This window comes from Thamnophis elegans, chromosome 11 (genome assembly GCF_009769535.1).
Source record: "Thamnophis elegans isolate rThaEle1 chromosome 11, rThaEle1.pri, whole genome shotgun sequence".
NCBI classification, from domain to species: Eukaryota; Metazoa; Chordata; class Lepidosauria; order Squamata; family Colubridae; genus Thamnophis; species Thamnophis elegans.
Window position 1 is genome coordinate 22,109,865 of NC_045551.1, and position 17,886 is coordinate 22,127,750.

General features: G+C 34.7%; 1 protein-coding gene across 1 annotated transcript in view; it reads right to left on the reverse strand.

Annotated features, from left to right (window-relative positions):
• GLRA2 (glycine receptor alpha 2) overlaps positions 1–15,786 on the reverse strand; it is a 165,746-nt gene extending 149,960 nt beyond the window's left edge. Inside the window, 2 exon segments of the mRNA XM_032226714.1 lie at positions 14,137–14,270; positions 15,719–15,786. Coding sequence (XP_032082605.1) covers positions 14,137–14,270; positions 15,719–15,786 — 202 coding nt within the window.
• Between the last annotated feature and the right edge of the window lie 2,100 nt (positions 15,787–17,886).

Consider the following 17,886-nt stretch of genomic DNA (forward strand, 5'->3'; position numbering starts at 1 on the left):
ATTTAAGTAGTAAGTGCACAAAATAATAAATTTCCTTTTTTATATCTTCTTTTTGTAGATCATCCATTGGGGCAAAGAATTCAGTGACATAGTCTTGGCCACTCCCATCCGGTCACATGACTGCCAAGCCACTCCCACCCAGTCACATGGCCGGCAAGTCACCCCCACCTGGTCACATGGCCGGCAAGCCACTCCCACAAAGGAGGCCACATTAACTTACAAAGGAGTAAGTTAATTTTTGAAACCCACCACTGCCTTCAAACTAACACCACAGCATGACACTATATTTCAATTATATCTTTGGGAAGCATCATCATTCAGATTTTCTGCCTTCTCTGCAGGAAGAATCAAAGTGTGAATTCAGTTTTTCAAGCTCCCAAAGAATAATACCTACATTCTAAATAGTAGGAAGCTTTCAGCATTTTCTATAAGATAAAAACAAGAATCACAATGTTTTCAGAAAGATCCATTCTTTTTGATATCAAGATTCAATTTTATCTTATGCTAAGTTAGCTCCAGATGTGGGCTGAAAATATTTTGAATTATATTTGATGTTTGCAAGAACTCAGACCTGAGCTAAAGAAATAAGTAGGATCAAAGGGAAAAACAAAATTCTGGCTTAATTTGGTATTTGGTATTTATTAGTATTTATAGGCCACCCTTTTCCCTGAGGGGACTCAGGGCGGCTTACATAAAATGGGGAAGGAGGGTACAGACAATAGACACAAGACAGTACATAAAAGTAAAAATAGTAAACAACATTCATTCATCATTCGGGTGGGGGCAGATTATCTTTATCCCCAGGCCTGACGGGCTAGCCAGGTCTTAAGGGCTGTGCGGAAGGTCTGGACGGTGGTGAGGGTACGAATCTCCACAGGGAGATCGTTCCAAAGGGTCGGAGCTGCTACTGAAAAGGCTCTCCTCCGTGTGGTTGCCAGTCGACATTGACTGGCAGATGGTACTCGGAGGAGGCCTAATCTATGCGATCTAATTGGTCGCAGGGAGGTAATTGGCAGGAGGCGGTCTCTCAAGTACGCAGATCCACTACCATGGAGGGCTTTATGCATGACAAGTAGCACCTTGAAGCGCACCCGGAGATCAACAGGTAGCCAGCGCAGCTCGCGGAGGATAGGTGTTATGTGGGCGAACCGAGGTGCACCCACAATCACTCGCGCGGCCGCGTTCTGGACTAGCTGAAGTTGCCGGATGCTCTTCAAGGGCAGCCCCATGTAGAGCACATTGCAGTATTCCAGCCTAGAGGTCACAAGGGCCCGAGTGACTGTTGTGAGGGCCTCCCGATTCAGGTAGGGTTGCAACTGGCGTACCAGGCGAACCTGGGCAAATGCCCCCCTGGTCACAGCCGTCAGATGGTGGTCGAAAGTCAGCTGTGGATCCAGGAGGACTCCCAAGTTGCGAACCCTCTCTGAGGGGTATAAAATTTGACCCCCCAGCCTGAGCGATGGAACACTGGTCGAATTTTTGGGAGGGAAACACAACAGCCACTCGGTCTTCTCCGGGTTGAGTACAAGCTTGTTAGCCCTCATCCAGTCCATAACGGCCTCAAGACCCCGGCTCATCACGTCCACCGCTTCATTGAGTTGGCACGGGGCGGACAGATACAACTGAGTATTGTCCGCATATTGATGGTATTTTATCCCGTGCCTCCGAATGATCTCACCCAGCGGTTTCATGTAGATGTTAAATAGTAGGGGGGATAAGACCGAACCCTGCGGCACCCCATATGTTAGGGGCCTAGGGGTCGATCTCTGCCCCCCCCACTAACACCGACTGCGACCTGTCCGAGAGGTAGGAGGAGAACCACTGCAAAACAGTGCCTCCCACCCCCACCTCCCGCAGTCGTCGCAGAAGGATACCATGGTCGATGGTATCAAAAGCCGCCGAGAGGTCAAGGAGAACCAGGATGGAGGCATGGCCTCGGTCTCTGGCCCTCCAGAGATCATCGGTCAATGCGACCAAAGCGGTTTCTGTGCTGTAACCGGGTCTTAAATTTCATATTTAAATTAAATATAAATTACAAGTAATGTGCTTATTCCATAATTATTTAAACCACACAATTTGGAAGCACCTTTGGTGATATTTGGATCAAAGCTTTGAGGAATACATAGGCCCTGTGGCTTCATGTTGTGTTCTCATAGGTACAGCTTCATATTATATCCCATTCAGAATAAAAATCTGAGAAAGCTTATTGTCATTGGAGCTTTGCTTCAAATATATTTTGTTTCCATTGTAAAATATATTTTTAAAAGTAAGAGATTGCTCCAGAGTTAAAAGAGTAGATACCTACTAACCCACTCAATTCTGAAAGTGGGAGACTGAGCTATGTTGAGGGATGAGATCCCTATGATTGATACCACCAGAGAAAGGTGAACATCATGTTTGGTATGTTTTCCTTGGACATAAGCCATTTGAGTGGGAGAAAAGAGAAGTGACAGATTCATTCATCCAAGCAAAAAGATCTTAAAAGGATGTCTTTGAATGTTTTCAGCCATGTTTATGGTGGCGACTTAGAACTGTCATCTCTTTTTTTCTGGTGTGCTGCATTAGTATATAAACAATATGATTTTCTTCATGTGGGGATTTGTTTTTAGCTAATGCAAGGGAAAATTTCATTGGGCTGGATGTGTGTGTGTGTGTGTTTGTGTATGTGTGTGTGTGTGTGTGTGTGTGTGTGTGTGTGTGTATATATATATATGTATTTATATATATATATGTATTTATATATATATATATATATATATATATATATATATATATATATATATTCTGAGGTTTTCGCGGGTGTTAGTATGTAGGTCTCTAGTTGTTCGGGTTTTCTCCCGCGTAGAATTGGAGATGTCTTGGCGACGTTTCGACGAAGTCACATTCGTCATCTTCAGGCTGCTGCTGACTACTTCAGTTTTGGTGTTTCCAGAAAGTAGACTACTCCTGGAAACACCAAACCTGAAGTAGTCAGCAGCAGCCTGAAGATGACGAATGTGACTTCGTCGAAACGTCACCAAGACATCTCCAATTCTACGCAGGAGAAAACCCGAACAGCTAGAGACATATATATATATATATATATATATATATATATATATATATATATATATATATATGTGTGTGTGTGTGTGTGTGTGTGTGTGTGTATGTATGTATGTATGTATGTATGTATGTATGTTAGTTATATTTGTGCTGATAAATAAATAAAGGGGACTAGTATAGATCTATTTCAAGCTATTTAGCTCTCATCAGCTAGCCACACCCTTACTGGGATTCGAACCTGGGTTGACTGCATATCAGGCAGATATGTTAACCACTAAGCCACAGGCTGTCCTCCGTTATCAGCTTGAGCCAGGGAGAAAGGTATATATTTAAAGTCACAACCCCTGATATGCCCCAATTATGGGAGAAAGCTAACTGCTTACACACACACACACACACACACACACACACACACACTCATATTAATCTTTACAAAGTGTATTATAAGTGCAATGGAAATAATCTCATTGATTCACTTATTCAGGCATCTCCAGACTTTTTTAAAAAAAAGAAAAAGGTGTTGGGAGCATTTGAGGATTTAGCTAATACACTAGGGATCTCTCTTAATCAGATTTTAATTTTTTTTAGAGTTAGCAAAATGGCAGGGGTGTAAAGTAGAAAGGAGTTACATCAATTGCTACAGTAATACTACAAAAACATTGGGGGAGAGGTCAAAAATTCAAGATGGGAATTTTTTTTGTGAGATTGCACTTGCCATCTTAACTTTTTTGATCTGAACAGATCACAGTAAATTAGTTCAGCATGATTTTGGTGCCCAGGTTGTTGTACTTTGTTTTTATTTACTTTTTAAATTTACATAGCTTCGTTACAGTTTTTCTCAGCAACCCACAAAACAATGGCACAATTAAGGTACAAAAAACGTCATTAAAAACTAATTAAATATACAAATGTTTGTGATCTGGCTTATATCAGAAATAAGATTCCCCTTTAAGTAATCACTATTATATTGTTCACCATCAGACAGTGTATTTTTCTTTCTTAATAAAATAGGAAGGAGCAGTCATTCAAGAGCAACACTGAACCTTTTTCAAAGCATAGAGCTGTACTTAAAACAATAGAGAAAGTGAAATGGTGTCTCTGTTATCACCAGTTCTGCAGACCTCCTCTTGTGGCCCATTAAATGACTTTTTCCATTCAACAATTCTTTTTACTTTCATGCTATTGTTTACAATAGTATATTTAATGCAAACTTTTTTTCTTATTATTACTTAATAGCTTATATAATTCATTCTTTCCATGCAAAACTTTCCAATTTCTAAGCAATTAGGCTTAAGTGCAGGGAGAAAAAAAATCTGCCAGAAGGTAGCATACAGTGAATTCAGAAAGTATTCAGACCCCCTTCACTTCAGGATGCAGCACAACAAAACTGACAAAAATGAAGGGGGTCTGAATACTTTCTGAATTCACTGAATATAAATATTGGTAAATTATAAATAAAAGACCTAGTCCAATATGTGTGTTATCCAGTTTTCAATTCATTGGTCCAGAATGAATTATAATCAGAGATTCTTTTTCACACCTATGATCCTTGGTGCCCAAATTGTAGCTCACTAATAATGAGCCATGAGGATGTTTCATCTTCATCAGAAGGACCAATTTGAGGCACACTGGAACATTAAATAATAGCCCTGTCATTATAGCATATTTAGGGACAAGACTATAAATGGGACAACCTCATTTATTCAAAATATCTGGGGGAGGTGTCAATAGCTGCACAGAGAAAAAAATAATAGTGCTATTTAATTACAAATGTACTCAAGAGCAATATGAGTACTGCTGTATGAATATCGACATGGTACAATTGTCCCAGGATCAAAACACTTTACACTATAGATAGGGAAGTATTTTTATATCCATTCTTGCTAGTATATCCACAAAAGTTTACCTAGCCTAGTTTTGTACAATAGATGAACACTACATTCTATCACAATGTTTGTGAAAATATATCATACTTATGTTTCCTGAATTTACCAGGAATATTGTGTATGCAGTTTAGAGGAATGGTTAGGCAGAAACCATGCTGGAGTGCTGTCAGTGAAACTGTCAGTTCCAGTAGGGACTGGATGACTTTGAACCAGTCACTTTTTTCAACCCAGTCACCTCGTAGGATTGTTATTATAAGAGGGAGTATTTTGTACAGTATCTTGAGCTGTAAAAAACACATGTAGGATATAAATAAAAGCAAATAAAACTGTTCGCTGTGATCTAAAATGTAGATGTATACTGAATTTATCTGAATCATCACTAAATCTGGTGTCTGTTCCTGTCTGAAACTTGTCTAAATACGGTAAGCCTTACTGTACACTTGGGTAAAATATTGTTTAATGGCTGATCTAGGAGACAAAAAAATGAAATTTCTTCTGCTAACTGACTAATGCTTTGTCCATTGAAGAACTGCATGGGAAGCAGAAACTCTGCATCTGGGACAGAATACATACAAGAGCTGCTTTCTAATGAATTGGATCATCTGTCACTTCAGCTCAACAAATGCTGATATTGACAGCTCTGCCATATTTTAGACAGGTATGTTTATACTGAACGATGGACCTTCCTCAAAGTTGCAATACAGATATAAGGAGAGCTCCTTTTATTATGTTTCTGCCTACCATGCAAACTCAAGCCTTTGGGCAAGTCTTCAGGAAAAAAAGATGACCTTCTTAAAGCACAGAGAATACAGTGTTATATCTAGTCATTCCCTTTTAATGCTGGTTTGCATTCCTGAGTCTTCGACTTGGCTTTCTATCTAAGGTATCACATTATCACATAGTCCATCATCTTTATCATACAGTCACCTCCTGATATGTTGTAATATCTTCTCCAATATCAGGGTGAAGTTTTGTAGGCATTAATCAACCAGTGTAAAAAGAACCACAAAAAACCTTGCACAGAGAGCACAAGCTGCCTTGTATTACTTCAGCTGCACTTTTACAGATGCATAGCAAACATTAATATAGTGGCAAATCATTTATCAGTAGTACATTGACACACTGTTATAAATTCTTCACGTAAGTATAGCACCCTGATTCAGAAAAAATGAATGGGTATATATATTAAACAGTATTTACTTTCTGGTTTGCAATGTACTGAATAAGCCAGTATCAATCTTAGCATAGGTTAAGCAAGAGCTTCATACTAATATAAACCAACAGGAATAAATCCAAGAAAATATCCTTATCGTTTCAATGCTTTGTGAATTCAGCAAGGAGTGTCCAAAGAATTGTAGCCAAAATAAAAGAGACAAAGGAAGGTTACTGCATTGAGGGGAAATAACAGAAATACATAAAAATGCTTCCAAAAGGAAAACAAAATCCTAAATTGACATATACCCAAACTGCAGCAAACTGAGCATGATCAATAGACACAATATGCTGATTCCCATTTGGAAGAAGAAAATGGAAAACTTCATTGAGATGTCAGATTTCCCTTGTAGTAGTCTGTGGTCTCTTGGTTTAATTGTGGGAGCGATTAAACCAAGGAACAATACTCTCACAATTAAGATTAATAATATTTATTAGAATGGAATACAAGTCTAGTAGAGAGTAATCTTAAGTGTTGTACTTCTATAAAGATCATACATAGTATGACTACCAAACTCTGATTGCTTTTCTCTTTAACAAAGGAGAAGACTGGAAAGAGTGTTCTAAGTCTAATGTATATCTGCTGGGGGTTTTTTGGGTGGGGGGTTAACTGTTGCTAGGGCAATTAATGTTCTTTTTTTTCCCTTGTGAAATGAAATATCTCCCAATTGGGGGTTGAAAATTTACTGACTTCCAGATATTGGCCACAAGTCCATTAGCTGAACTTGCTCAGATTGTTATGTGCTTAGCCCTAACCCTAAACATTTAGAGTAATTACATAACCATCTTTGTTTTAAGGATTCTTTTAATGTTAGAAACATTTTTCTGCAAAACGAATATTTTTCCACTATTCAGGATTTCAGTAGTTTAACATCAAAATTCCTTTGGGATTTTAGCAATGGAAAAAGTATGATAGAAATATAATAAATAAATAAACAAATACAATAATTATTAATTGAAGAGAATATGCATAAACTCAGGATTAAACTATGAAATTCTTGGGGTTCTTAGTTATTTGCTTGCAGATATTTTGTTACCCAACAAGGTAACATCTTCAGTACTACTGAAGTCAGGTAATAAAATGTCTGCAAGAAAACAACGAAGCTCAGGGAGCACCACGGACTCCATGTAAAATAATTATATTTAATATTTGATAACATTAATTTATAGTGGCATGATGCACACGATTTCAGACCTTTTATCTTTAGAAAAAATTATTAATCAAGAAATTCCAGGTTGATGCCATGGTACTCCTATTTATTGCAAAAAATGGAATTTCATTTAGCTTACAAATAAAATACTTCAAAATCCAATGATCTTTCCACCAGTAATAAAAGTTTCTAAACAGCAGTTACTGGGTTATATTTATTTTAGAGAATAGAAGACATTGAAATATATGAAATATTTGGCCAGGCTATAAATGGGAAGAAGTTTCTAAAAGTTGCTGAAAGACATACAGTACTTTAAGATTGTTGCCATAAAAGCATACTTACCTAGTGTATTAAACTTACAGAGATTATCTTTGAGAAAACAAGTATTGTGCTAGGAACTAATGGGAGGCAGTATCAATGAGATTCAAGTTATCGCATTGATAATGGCTCCCACTAGTTCCTAGTTCTATATATGTTTATATAAATTATTAATTGGACTGGAATCTAGCAGATCTGGAAGCAAAAAATTCATTTCAATAGTAATTTTATTAAATATTACACTCTCAATAAAATCTAATTCAATTTTTTAAAAAGTAAAAGTATAAAGATCCAGAAAAGAAAGCAAAACATGAGAAAAATTGAAAGGAAAATAGAAAAGAAAGAAAAAATAAGAATATAATAAAGAAAAAATATATGACTTCTCCATAGATCACAAATATCAATAATTTTGGTAACATTGCATTATCTTAAAATATAGAAAATAATCTCTTCTTTGCCGACCTCATTGCTTATCAATAAACCGATCCATACTATCTCATCATTTGAATCTTATACCAGCAAAAGTCTATTAAAGATTATTAGAGACAACAATACATTTATTTTAACCTTGAGCAATAAACTGACTTTATATTCCTTCTTTTTATTTCTAACAACCTTCATCTTTAGTCATTTCAAAATCTCAAAATACATGGAACAATATAGAATTTTAGAATGCTGTCAAAGGTACTCTTTTCTACTAGTCTATGATAGATTTGGTCTTCATTGTTTCAAGAGGTAGAAGAGTTCAGCTGCCCCTATGATCCTATCCTTGGCATAAGCTGCTGATGGACCCTATTTTGTGCATTATTGTTTTTTACTAATCCAACAACTTCTACTTTCTGTATTTCTCCAATGTTAGTATTTCTGCTAACTTGTTCTAAATGCAATAGAAGTTGCATTTATCACATCTTCTAATTTGCCATAGAATTCTTCAATATGTTCCATTATTATTTTGGTAATATGAGTAGTAATAAGTGACAGGAATACCAAATTTGAAGATGCTGGACTAGAAGAATGCAATAATGCAGAAATTAAGTTTATAAAGTTAAGAGAAGTTTTTATTCATAGCTGCTACCTGCTTCAAAGAACATAAATAGGCTCCCTCACAGAATCAACTATGTAATAGGAATTAGAAGATGGAGAACAGCATTCAGGTTAGCCAAGATGAAGATTATAGAACAGACAATAAATTACTGGTATCAAACTATATGTTAAATGTAAACAACTAGAGACAGTATTTGTATAGTAAGATTTCACCCAGAGGACATACAGTCAAAATACATTTAATATATTAAACCTAAATAGCTAATTCATTATACTCAACTTATGATAAACAGAATGTGAGGATTTATAGGGAGATAAATTAAAAGCAGAATATTCCCATAATATTAAAGTAAAAAGATATCCAAGTGGCTTTCCGAATAGGCTATTATAATAGCAAGGAAAAGTTGGGAAATGGGTCATAAAGCATGTGTAATTACTAAATGTAACTTCTCAATGTCAAGCAAAAAAAGACAAGGAAAAGCAAGAAATTAAAAAAAAATGAGAGACGATTTTAGAACAGCTGAAAAACTTCAAGAACTTTTTTTTAGCTAAAGAATATTGCAAGCTACCTAGAGTCACTGTATCAGTAAAAAAATAATAAATAAAATAAATTAGAGACTACTTGAGTAATCATGGAAGAAGACTAATAGAGGCAAATGAGATTACAAGGAAATTGAAAGGTTACAATGAAATACTTTACAAATGGAGTTATATCAAAACATGAAAAAAGAGAAATCTAATTGGGAGCAGACCTCCCCAGAAAGTTAGGTATGAGAGATGATAAATCAGAATAAATAGAAGACTACCAGGTGCATATGAAATATGCATAGAACTATTTAAAGCTGCTGTGTGAAAACTGTTGTGAACAAATACGGAAAAAGAATATACAAAACTGGACGTGTTTTGTTTATGTACTTGTATTAATCAAAGAACATGTTAGAACATTTGCATATTAGTGAATTATTGCATTAAATACACATGCAGAATGTTTTGCTTATATATTGCCAAGAGGAATAGAGCCATACACAGAAAGAGAAACACTAAAGTTTTCAGAAAAGAAACAGGACAAGAAGTCAGATAGAAACGAACAAAAGAAAAAGCAAGATAATTTAATAATGAACTTTACCTTTGTTTTATGAAGTATAAAATGACTTTAATTTTATAGGTTACAGTAGAATGTGGAACATTTTTTAGTGGAGCATATCTGAACTACTGATTATTATTTTGAGGAAACTTTATAATGAACAAGAATTTCCTGTAAGAACTGCATTTGAAGAAATAATAGTTGATACCAGCAAGGAGTGAGATATAGATGCATATTGTCAGCATCTGTTTATAAAACAACTCTAATATAAAAGTGGCAGCTGGAATCTGCCAGCAGCTGTGGACTGATGTATTGACCATTTGAAATATATAAATGATTTTGTTCTGTTAATTGAAAGTAAAGAAGAAATAAAGAGCACTTTAGGGAAATAAAAATAAAATCTGAAAATCTGATTAAAGTTGCATACTAAAATAAAGCTGCTGTCACTCAACCCTAACCCTAACCAGTGGCAAAATATAGTGTGTACAAGTGAAAAACTGAGAAAGACAATAGCAAAGGTCCCTACAGAATCTGATGATTTTTGTCAAAATGATGATACAAGTGATACACTTGTAGCCTTACTGCTAATGTGCATGGCTGAAGCACCATGATGCAAATTGCTTACATTGATGCAATGCTTACATTGCAATGGCACAACATTTGTTACATCTTTTGCCCCTCCCTCCCGTGTAGCAAGTTCTGGAAGATAGATTGCTTTAAGTTAGGAATATGGAGGTGGTACTTTAAGATTATTATGATTTGCAAGAACTAATCAAATGGTCTTTAGTGAAATAAAGGCCATTTCCCTGAAACAATAATTGTCAAGCAGAAATTTACGTATTTTGGACATGTATTGTAAATGGTTTTAAGTCTAGAAAAATCAATTATGCTTGGCAAGATAAAGAGACATTGGAGGAATGGCACTGCTAGATAATATGAGCTTTATTACTGAAATATTTTTGGTAGATTTGTGGATAGTTACCAGGGTTTGGTCATAATGAGCCAAGGTGGCGCAGTGGTTAAATGCAGCACTGCAGGCTACTGCTAGATCAGCAGGTCAGCGGTTCAAATCTCACTGGCTCAGGGTTGACTCAGCCTTCCATCCTTCCGAGGTGGGTAAAATGAGGACCCAGATTGTTGGGGGCAATATGCTGACTCTCTGTAAACCGCTTAGAGAGGCCTGAAAGGCCTATGAAGAGGTATATAAGTCTACTGCTATTGCTATATAATGGAGGGTGTTTGTGCTTACAGTTAAAAATAATCAGAGCTGATTCAACAGCACTTATTTAGCTAGCTGGTCTTTATTTAAAGTATTAGTGATAGGAAAGAGACACTAATATATTAAATTAAGAAAAAAGAGTTTCTTGTTCTTAATGATTATTTGCCTTCAACTAAAAGACAATTATATCAGATTAATTTTAGTCCCTTTGCTTTAAAGTCACTGTTCTTGTTTAAAATGTTCAGGGTCTAAGTAAATTTGAATAAGCAGTTTATTGTGATATGTCACTCCCACATGAACAACTAAGTAAGCATTATCACTCCTAATGTACCCTTGTATATATTCTATTGAAAGCTCTTAGCAGTTTGGAAAGCTACATGAGTTCAACAAATGAGATATATTTGAATCACAGTCATAGTCCCACAATTCCAAAATTAGATTTTTTTTTACAATTACTTGCTTTCCAGCTGTTATGTTAGGCAGCTTTTGCAAGCTTCAAGAAAGGAAGGTTTTTTTTCTATATCAATTTGAGTAATGTGGAAGGATGCTTTGGAGTTTACAAGGCAATTTTTAAGTGATAGAATAGAGAGTTGTGTGCAAACTCTATTCAAAAGTTTGAACGGTCTTGTCTGTAAAGAATTTGTTATAATTAAAATATTGTATAAACTTTAGTCATATGCTTCCATCAATAAAAATAGTATAGGAGTGGGTGATCTCCATCATAAAGTAATTTTCATATCCTTAAACTTTTCCTCATTTTTCCACAGTGGATTTTGAGGATATATAGATAGCTTTAGGGAAGAGGAAGAATTCCCATTAGGTTAGCTAAACTGCACTAGCCAAGAGTTTGATAAATGATTCCATCTTTCAGAATACTTAATAGGTGTGCTTAGTCTCATAAAAATTAATAAAGGATTTAAATTAGGAAGAGAAGCACTTGTACTGAGTGTTCATATTATTGTGGTCCACACATCACACTAAGTCATTGGCTTAGTTCATACAAATCACTAAGCCATAAATCATGGTTTACAAAGTAAAATAGCTGAGTTCACACAGCAAATGAGCAATAAAGAAGTAAACCAACTCTTGGCTTACTGTGATCCATAACCCAGACTGTGTGAATTAAAGTGGGCATTGTGAAAACTTTGCAGACTGAAAATAGATAGAACATTTAAAATATCAAATAAATATCTAGCATCCTACCTATTAAACCAAAACTCAGTTGGAAAGATCAAATGCACTAAGAGGGCCCATGTTGATATACTCACTGATAATTGAAGGTATAAAAGTCTAGTTTCCAATCTTCTGTAAACAATCCCCATTGATTATTGTAACAAGTATGTCTATACTGAATTTGTGATAATCTTGCTTTCCAGGTTGTAAACTGCTCTAAGAGATTTGGCACAACAATTATTAGAGGTGTAACATTTGAATTTGTTTGAATGTTTCTTAGAAGAGGCATTCTAGTTTCCTGCCTTTCTTGTAACTCTTGAGTGGTTTCTATATATCAATAGTAATTAACCTGTTTTTATTACTTTATTAGAAGTTTGCAAAGGGAGTGACGTGTTTTTTCTAGAAGACCAAATGTGAGAGTTACGAGATTATGATTGAAGTAGTTTGTTCAGAGCAATAATCTAACATTTGATATCAAGTGGGATAATAGAGTGTGCCCAAAACTTTACCAGCCATTTTAACCAGAGAAACAATTTGATTGCAGAGCATTCAATATAATCAACCATATTTCTTTCCATATTTTGAAACATTTACTTTACTCTCTCTGGATATTTTTATAATGAATTAATATGGAACAAATGGAAGGCAGAGCATGTTAATTAATAGTTTCCAAAAGTGAGTAATATTTTCAATGTACAACTCTGATTTATGAAGTATCAGTTTAATATACTTATAAGTGAGATTTTTTTAAATAAGGCTGATGATCATCTCTTGTCTATTACAGTATATGGTTATGTTCCACAGCTATAGCTATGTATAAAATTATAAGAAATAATAAGATGGAATTTTGTATGATACATTTAAGCATAGTGTAAATCAACATTACAAATATACAAGAAAATAATTGTGTATTTTAAATTGAGAGGTTCCATCTTCCAAGTCTTCTTCCCTTCCTTCAAAACTGAATCTCCTACACATTCAATCACCATTTACCTACTTTGGAATACATTAAAGAAAAAACTTTGGAATACATTAAAGAAAAAACAAAATCTATAGCATAACATAGAATAAGTACCTAGAATATGAATATATGAATATGAATTTAAATTTGTGTTATGACTAAGCAAAAGAAATCCAAATATACATTTGTTTTATTTGTATATATTTCCATTTCAAAATTAATTGTTTCTGATAATAAGTAAAGTTAATTTAATTTTACAAAGTCTCCATTAGTATTAATATATATATTCAATTTAAATACATCCAAACTACTAATCCTGTACCATATTGTCATGATTGGAGGGAGCTGCTTAACTATGCAAATTTAGATTTATGTTATGTTCTACCTGTTGATACCAGCAAAACTCTGTGATGCTAAACTCAAAAGTAGTCAGTTCTGATGTCATGAACATAAACTAAATGAATCACAGGAAGAATTTTCATGCTGGCTGAGGTCTTCATAAAAGCAATTTTTTAAAAAAAACACCAAGTTTATACATGATCAAATGTATAGAATAAACTTTACATAACTAAATGTTTCAGATACCAAATTTCTCTCTGCCTCAGGTATTTAAAGGCATAAAACTGTATATGTCAACTATTTTTAAATGTAACATTTGAAGCGATACAAAATTACATAATCTCTGTGTTCTTTCATTTACAGTGTTTCTACTTATATTAAATATAGATTTCTAATTATTTGTGAAAGGAATACTCCTCTATACCTAATCCTTGTTAAGATTTCATCATCTGAATCTCTCCATATATTTTAAATTCAGTTCCCATCAGAACCAAGTTAAATTGCTTTAGACTACAAATCCCTTCAACTCTAGCTTTTATGACTAACAGTCAGTAGTGATGGAGCTACCAGAAAGTCCAACTAATTGAAGGACCCCAGGTGAGTGATGGCTATTCTAGAATAAAGTACCTGAAAATCTTCATATTCATTTATCGCAATGTGTCCTTTACAAACAGTTAATTTTGTATGTACTAAAATAGGTTTACCTTTAAAATTTGGCCTTATTCGTGCATCATAACCTGATGTCCGCCCCATTAATTTATCCAAGAAATCTGAAGGAGAGAGTGTCTGTGAAGGGGATTTTGCAGATCTGGAATCATGTTCTTTACAGAAAGTTGTCCTAGATAAATTATTAGTTATCATTAGTAATATTGTAGTTACATCACTTTTACTGGAAAAGTGTAATGTTAATATAACTTTTACAGAACAGTGAAAACAGCAACACTTTTTGGAATCAAACTGAAAAAAGATCAGACTAAGATATTTAATTCATAAGTTTGTCATTTAATTATTTTCAAAAAGAGTTTATATTTGCAGAGCAGAGTCATGCATTTCCTTTTCAATTATGGAACTACATTATCTCTGAAAGCCTGGTCAAACATATCACACAACCAGCAAACACTTTTACAATGTTGGCGGCCAAACCAATAAAAACATTAAACAATCAATCAACTTAATAGGCACTAATTAAATGAGTTGGTTGTTCATTTCCTCTGAGAAAAAGAAAAATGTGGATAATAATCCTTAATGTAAAATCTATTAGGTGTTAATTATTATGCTTTCATAGCTTTCTGCATTTAAAGTCCAACCCTTTTCTTTCCTAAGCAAATAAGGTTTTTCCCTCTTGTTTACTTAGCCAGCTCTATAAATAGATATGATATATAATAATACATTCTATATATGATAATCATATGGAGTAACATTCAAAACTCACTGTTATAACTTGACATACTGTATTAATATATTAATATTCATACATTTAAATTCTAATGTTCTTTACATACATTTTATCAATTTACTTATAGCCCAGAATTATTCATTTAATAATACAAAATGAATAAGTCTAAACACTGATTTTTTTCCATTTAAACATTCACTTATTCCTTCTATAGGTAATAGAATCAGATATGCATGCTGAATTGTTAAAGAAAAATGCTTCTTGATTAACATCTATTGAGACAGTGGCTTCTTCTTAGATTTTTTTCTATTAGTAAAAATCTGCTTCTGCGCTATCTCATAGATGAGGTCATAGTAAAATATTATTTTAGTTAATCCAGTAAAGTTTCAGTTCTCCATGATTTTATTAACATAGACTAGAACTGTTGTAGCAAGGGTAAGTACACATGAGGAGCATGGAAATTCTTTTCCTCCCCTAGTTTATCTCCTTGATTTTAATACAGCAGAACTATTAACATGTATTAAATAGTAACAATTGAGTGTACGTCCACAGTTGCAAATTAATTTCACTATTGTATACAAGAATAAATTATTCTGTTTGATATTTATGAATTATTACATAAATGAAATTTCATTGACTTGAGGAAATTTTTTTAGCTACCCATAAACATTGTACCCTAAAGGGAAGAATACCTCAGTAACTTCTCCATAGACTAAAGTTGTGTGGAATTTTTAAGAGTGTTACCAAGCAACAGCTATTTCCAATGGCACAATTATACCTAGCCTATATACTCAGACTAGGGATTCAGCAAAAAGAATAGTGAGTCTGAAGCAGCTCTAAATCCCTGCATCTTTAATAGAGGCTTGCAAATAAGGAATAATTTTACCTACCTGAAATGATACGTTTCTAAAAAAACTGCAAACAAGGCTGTCAAAATGCTCACTACCTGTCGGTTCATTCCTCCTGTTTTCTGTATTGAATGTGAGAAAAAAATATTCCAGAAACGATTCCAGCATCAATAAAAAGAGGTTGTCAGAAAATACTTGTCTTCTCTAAATGTCCAAATCCAGTAATAATTTAAATTTCTTTATAATCAGAAAAAAAAGATCTGTGTTTGCATACATTGGAGAGAAAAAAACATCCAAAGTATCAGTCCTTAAAATCATGGTTAGGTTAAACCCAAGAGCATTCCCAAGCAGCCAATACAAAAGATACGACCATCTGGAACTGTCAGTTCTCTGTAAAGCTTCTTTTGGAAATGCTGTATGTCTTCCCACCCTCCAAAAGGAAAACCAAATCTTTCTCTACCTTAACATTATGGAGATGAGAATAATGCTGCCACGTTGGTCTGTCTTCCGGAGCTACAGTTCTCTTGGGTTTACAGATCAGTATTTGTCTGAAGCATTGTCAAAATGGGAGAGAGGCTATTTGCCTTTCACCCATTTCTTTATTAGCAAGTTGTAAATATCAAAGGTGCATGCTTAATGTTGTGCTCAAAAAAGAAAGAAAGGGGAAAATGCTATACTCCCTGTGCCGGAATGAAGGAGGGCTGTAATCTTACACACTGGCTATAAATTTCAGCACTTGGACAGCTCCAGGCTCAGCTTGTGCGCATGCTTCTGGTTCCATCAAACGTGACTGGAGTTAAGAGACGTTCTCTCTTCGAGAAACAGGGTCGTAGTCCTGCTGTCCCATCCTCTGTTTTAAAAATCCTCTATTCTTGTCATAGAATAGCAGGTACATGTATACGGAGAGATTCATTGATGCTGAGATAAGTGGATTATCCATTAGAGAATGAGGATTAATAATAGAAATTGCACGGGGAATAATATCACAGTGACAGAGAGAGGGGGGAGAGGGAGGGAGGGGGAAGAGAGGGAGAGGGAGGGAGGGAGAGGGAGAGAGGGGGGAGGGAGCGAGGCTGAAGAGGATTGTAAAAACAAAGCCCAAAATTTGAAATAATATCTTGCAACTTCTTTACAAAGTGTAAGTAGAACTGGAAAAGGATATACTGAGTAAACAAAAAAGCAGCAAAAGAGAGTTACATGTTTGGGAAAAAGAAAAAAGAATATAAAACACATATTTGGTGATAGCAATCTGCTCAGAAAAAAACAACTAAATGTGATGGATGAAAACATTCCATGTAAGCTTCTAAAACAGCATGTCTCTATTGAAAAACATAAGTTAGGAATAGCACTTACAGGTAGTCCTCAACTTAAGATCACAACTTGAGACCAGAATTTGTGTTGTTAAGTAAGGCAGTTGTTAAGAAAGTGAGTCATACCGAATGCTATGATCTTTTTTGCCATGGTTGTTAATCAAATCATTGCAGCTCTTAAGTAAATAATGCAGTCATTATGAGAATCTAGTTTCCCCCATTGACTTTGCTTGGTGAAGCCAGCTAGGAAAGTTGCAAATGATTATTGCATGATAGGACACTGCAACTGTTAGAAATGTATGTGGGTTGCGAAGCATCCGAATACTGATCATGTGACTGTTGGGATGCTGTATCAGTTATAAGTGCAAGGACCAGTTGTAAGTGCTGTTATAACTTTGAACAGTTAGTAAAAAATGGTTGTAAGTAGAGGAGTACCTGTATTCTACCATCATCTTCTATATCTATGGGATATCTTATAATATGTTTATCTTAGAAAATAGGAGTAATTTGAGAGAAAGGCAGATAGTGTGTACTTTCAGATTAATGGAAAGAAATTAGAGCTCTCTCTCTTTAATAATAACAATAACAATAATATAAAAATAATAGTAAAAGAAATTAGATTTCTATCTCTTTACTAGAGAATATACTTTAAGAACAAAAATAGGACTAGATTTCAAGGTAGGAAATATCAGGAAGGAATGTGCACTTAAATAGCAAGAAGTTGTAATTTTCCTTTTGAAATGTTCCTTCTGTACTAAATCATAATTTTTCCTAATCAATCACACTGACCAATAGACAATATGAGCAAAACCAAGGTATGACAGAAATGTAGCCAAATGACATAGTCCTGCCTATCTCACCTAAAAAAACAAAACTGATTTGTTAGATCTTCACTTTCCA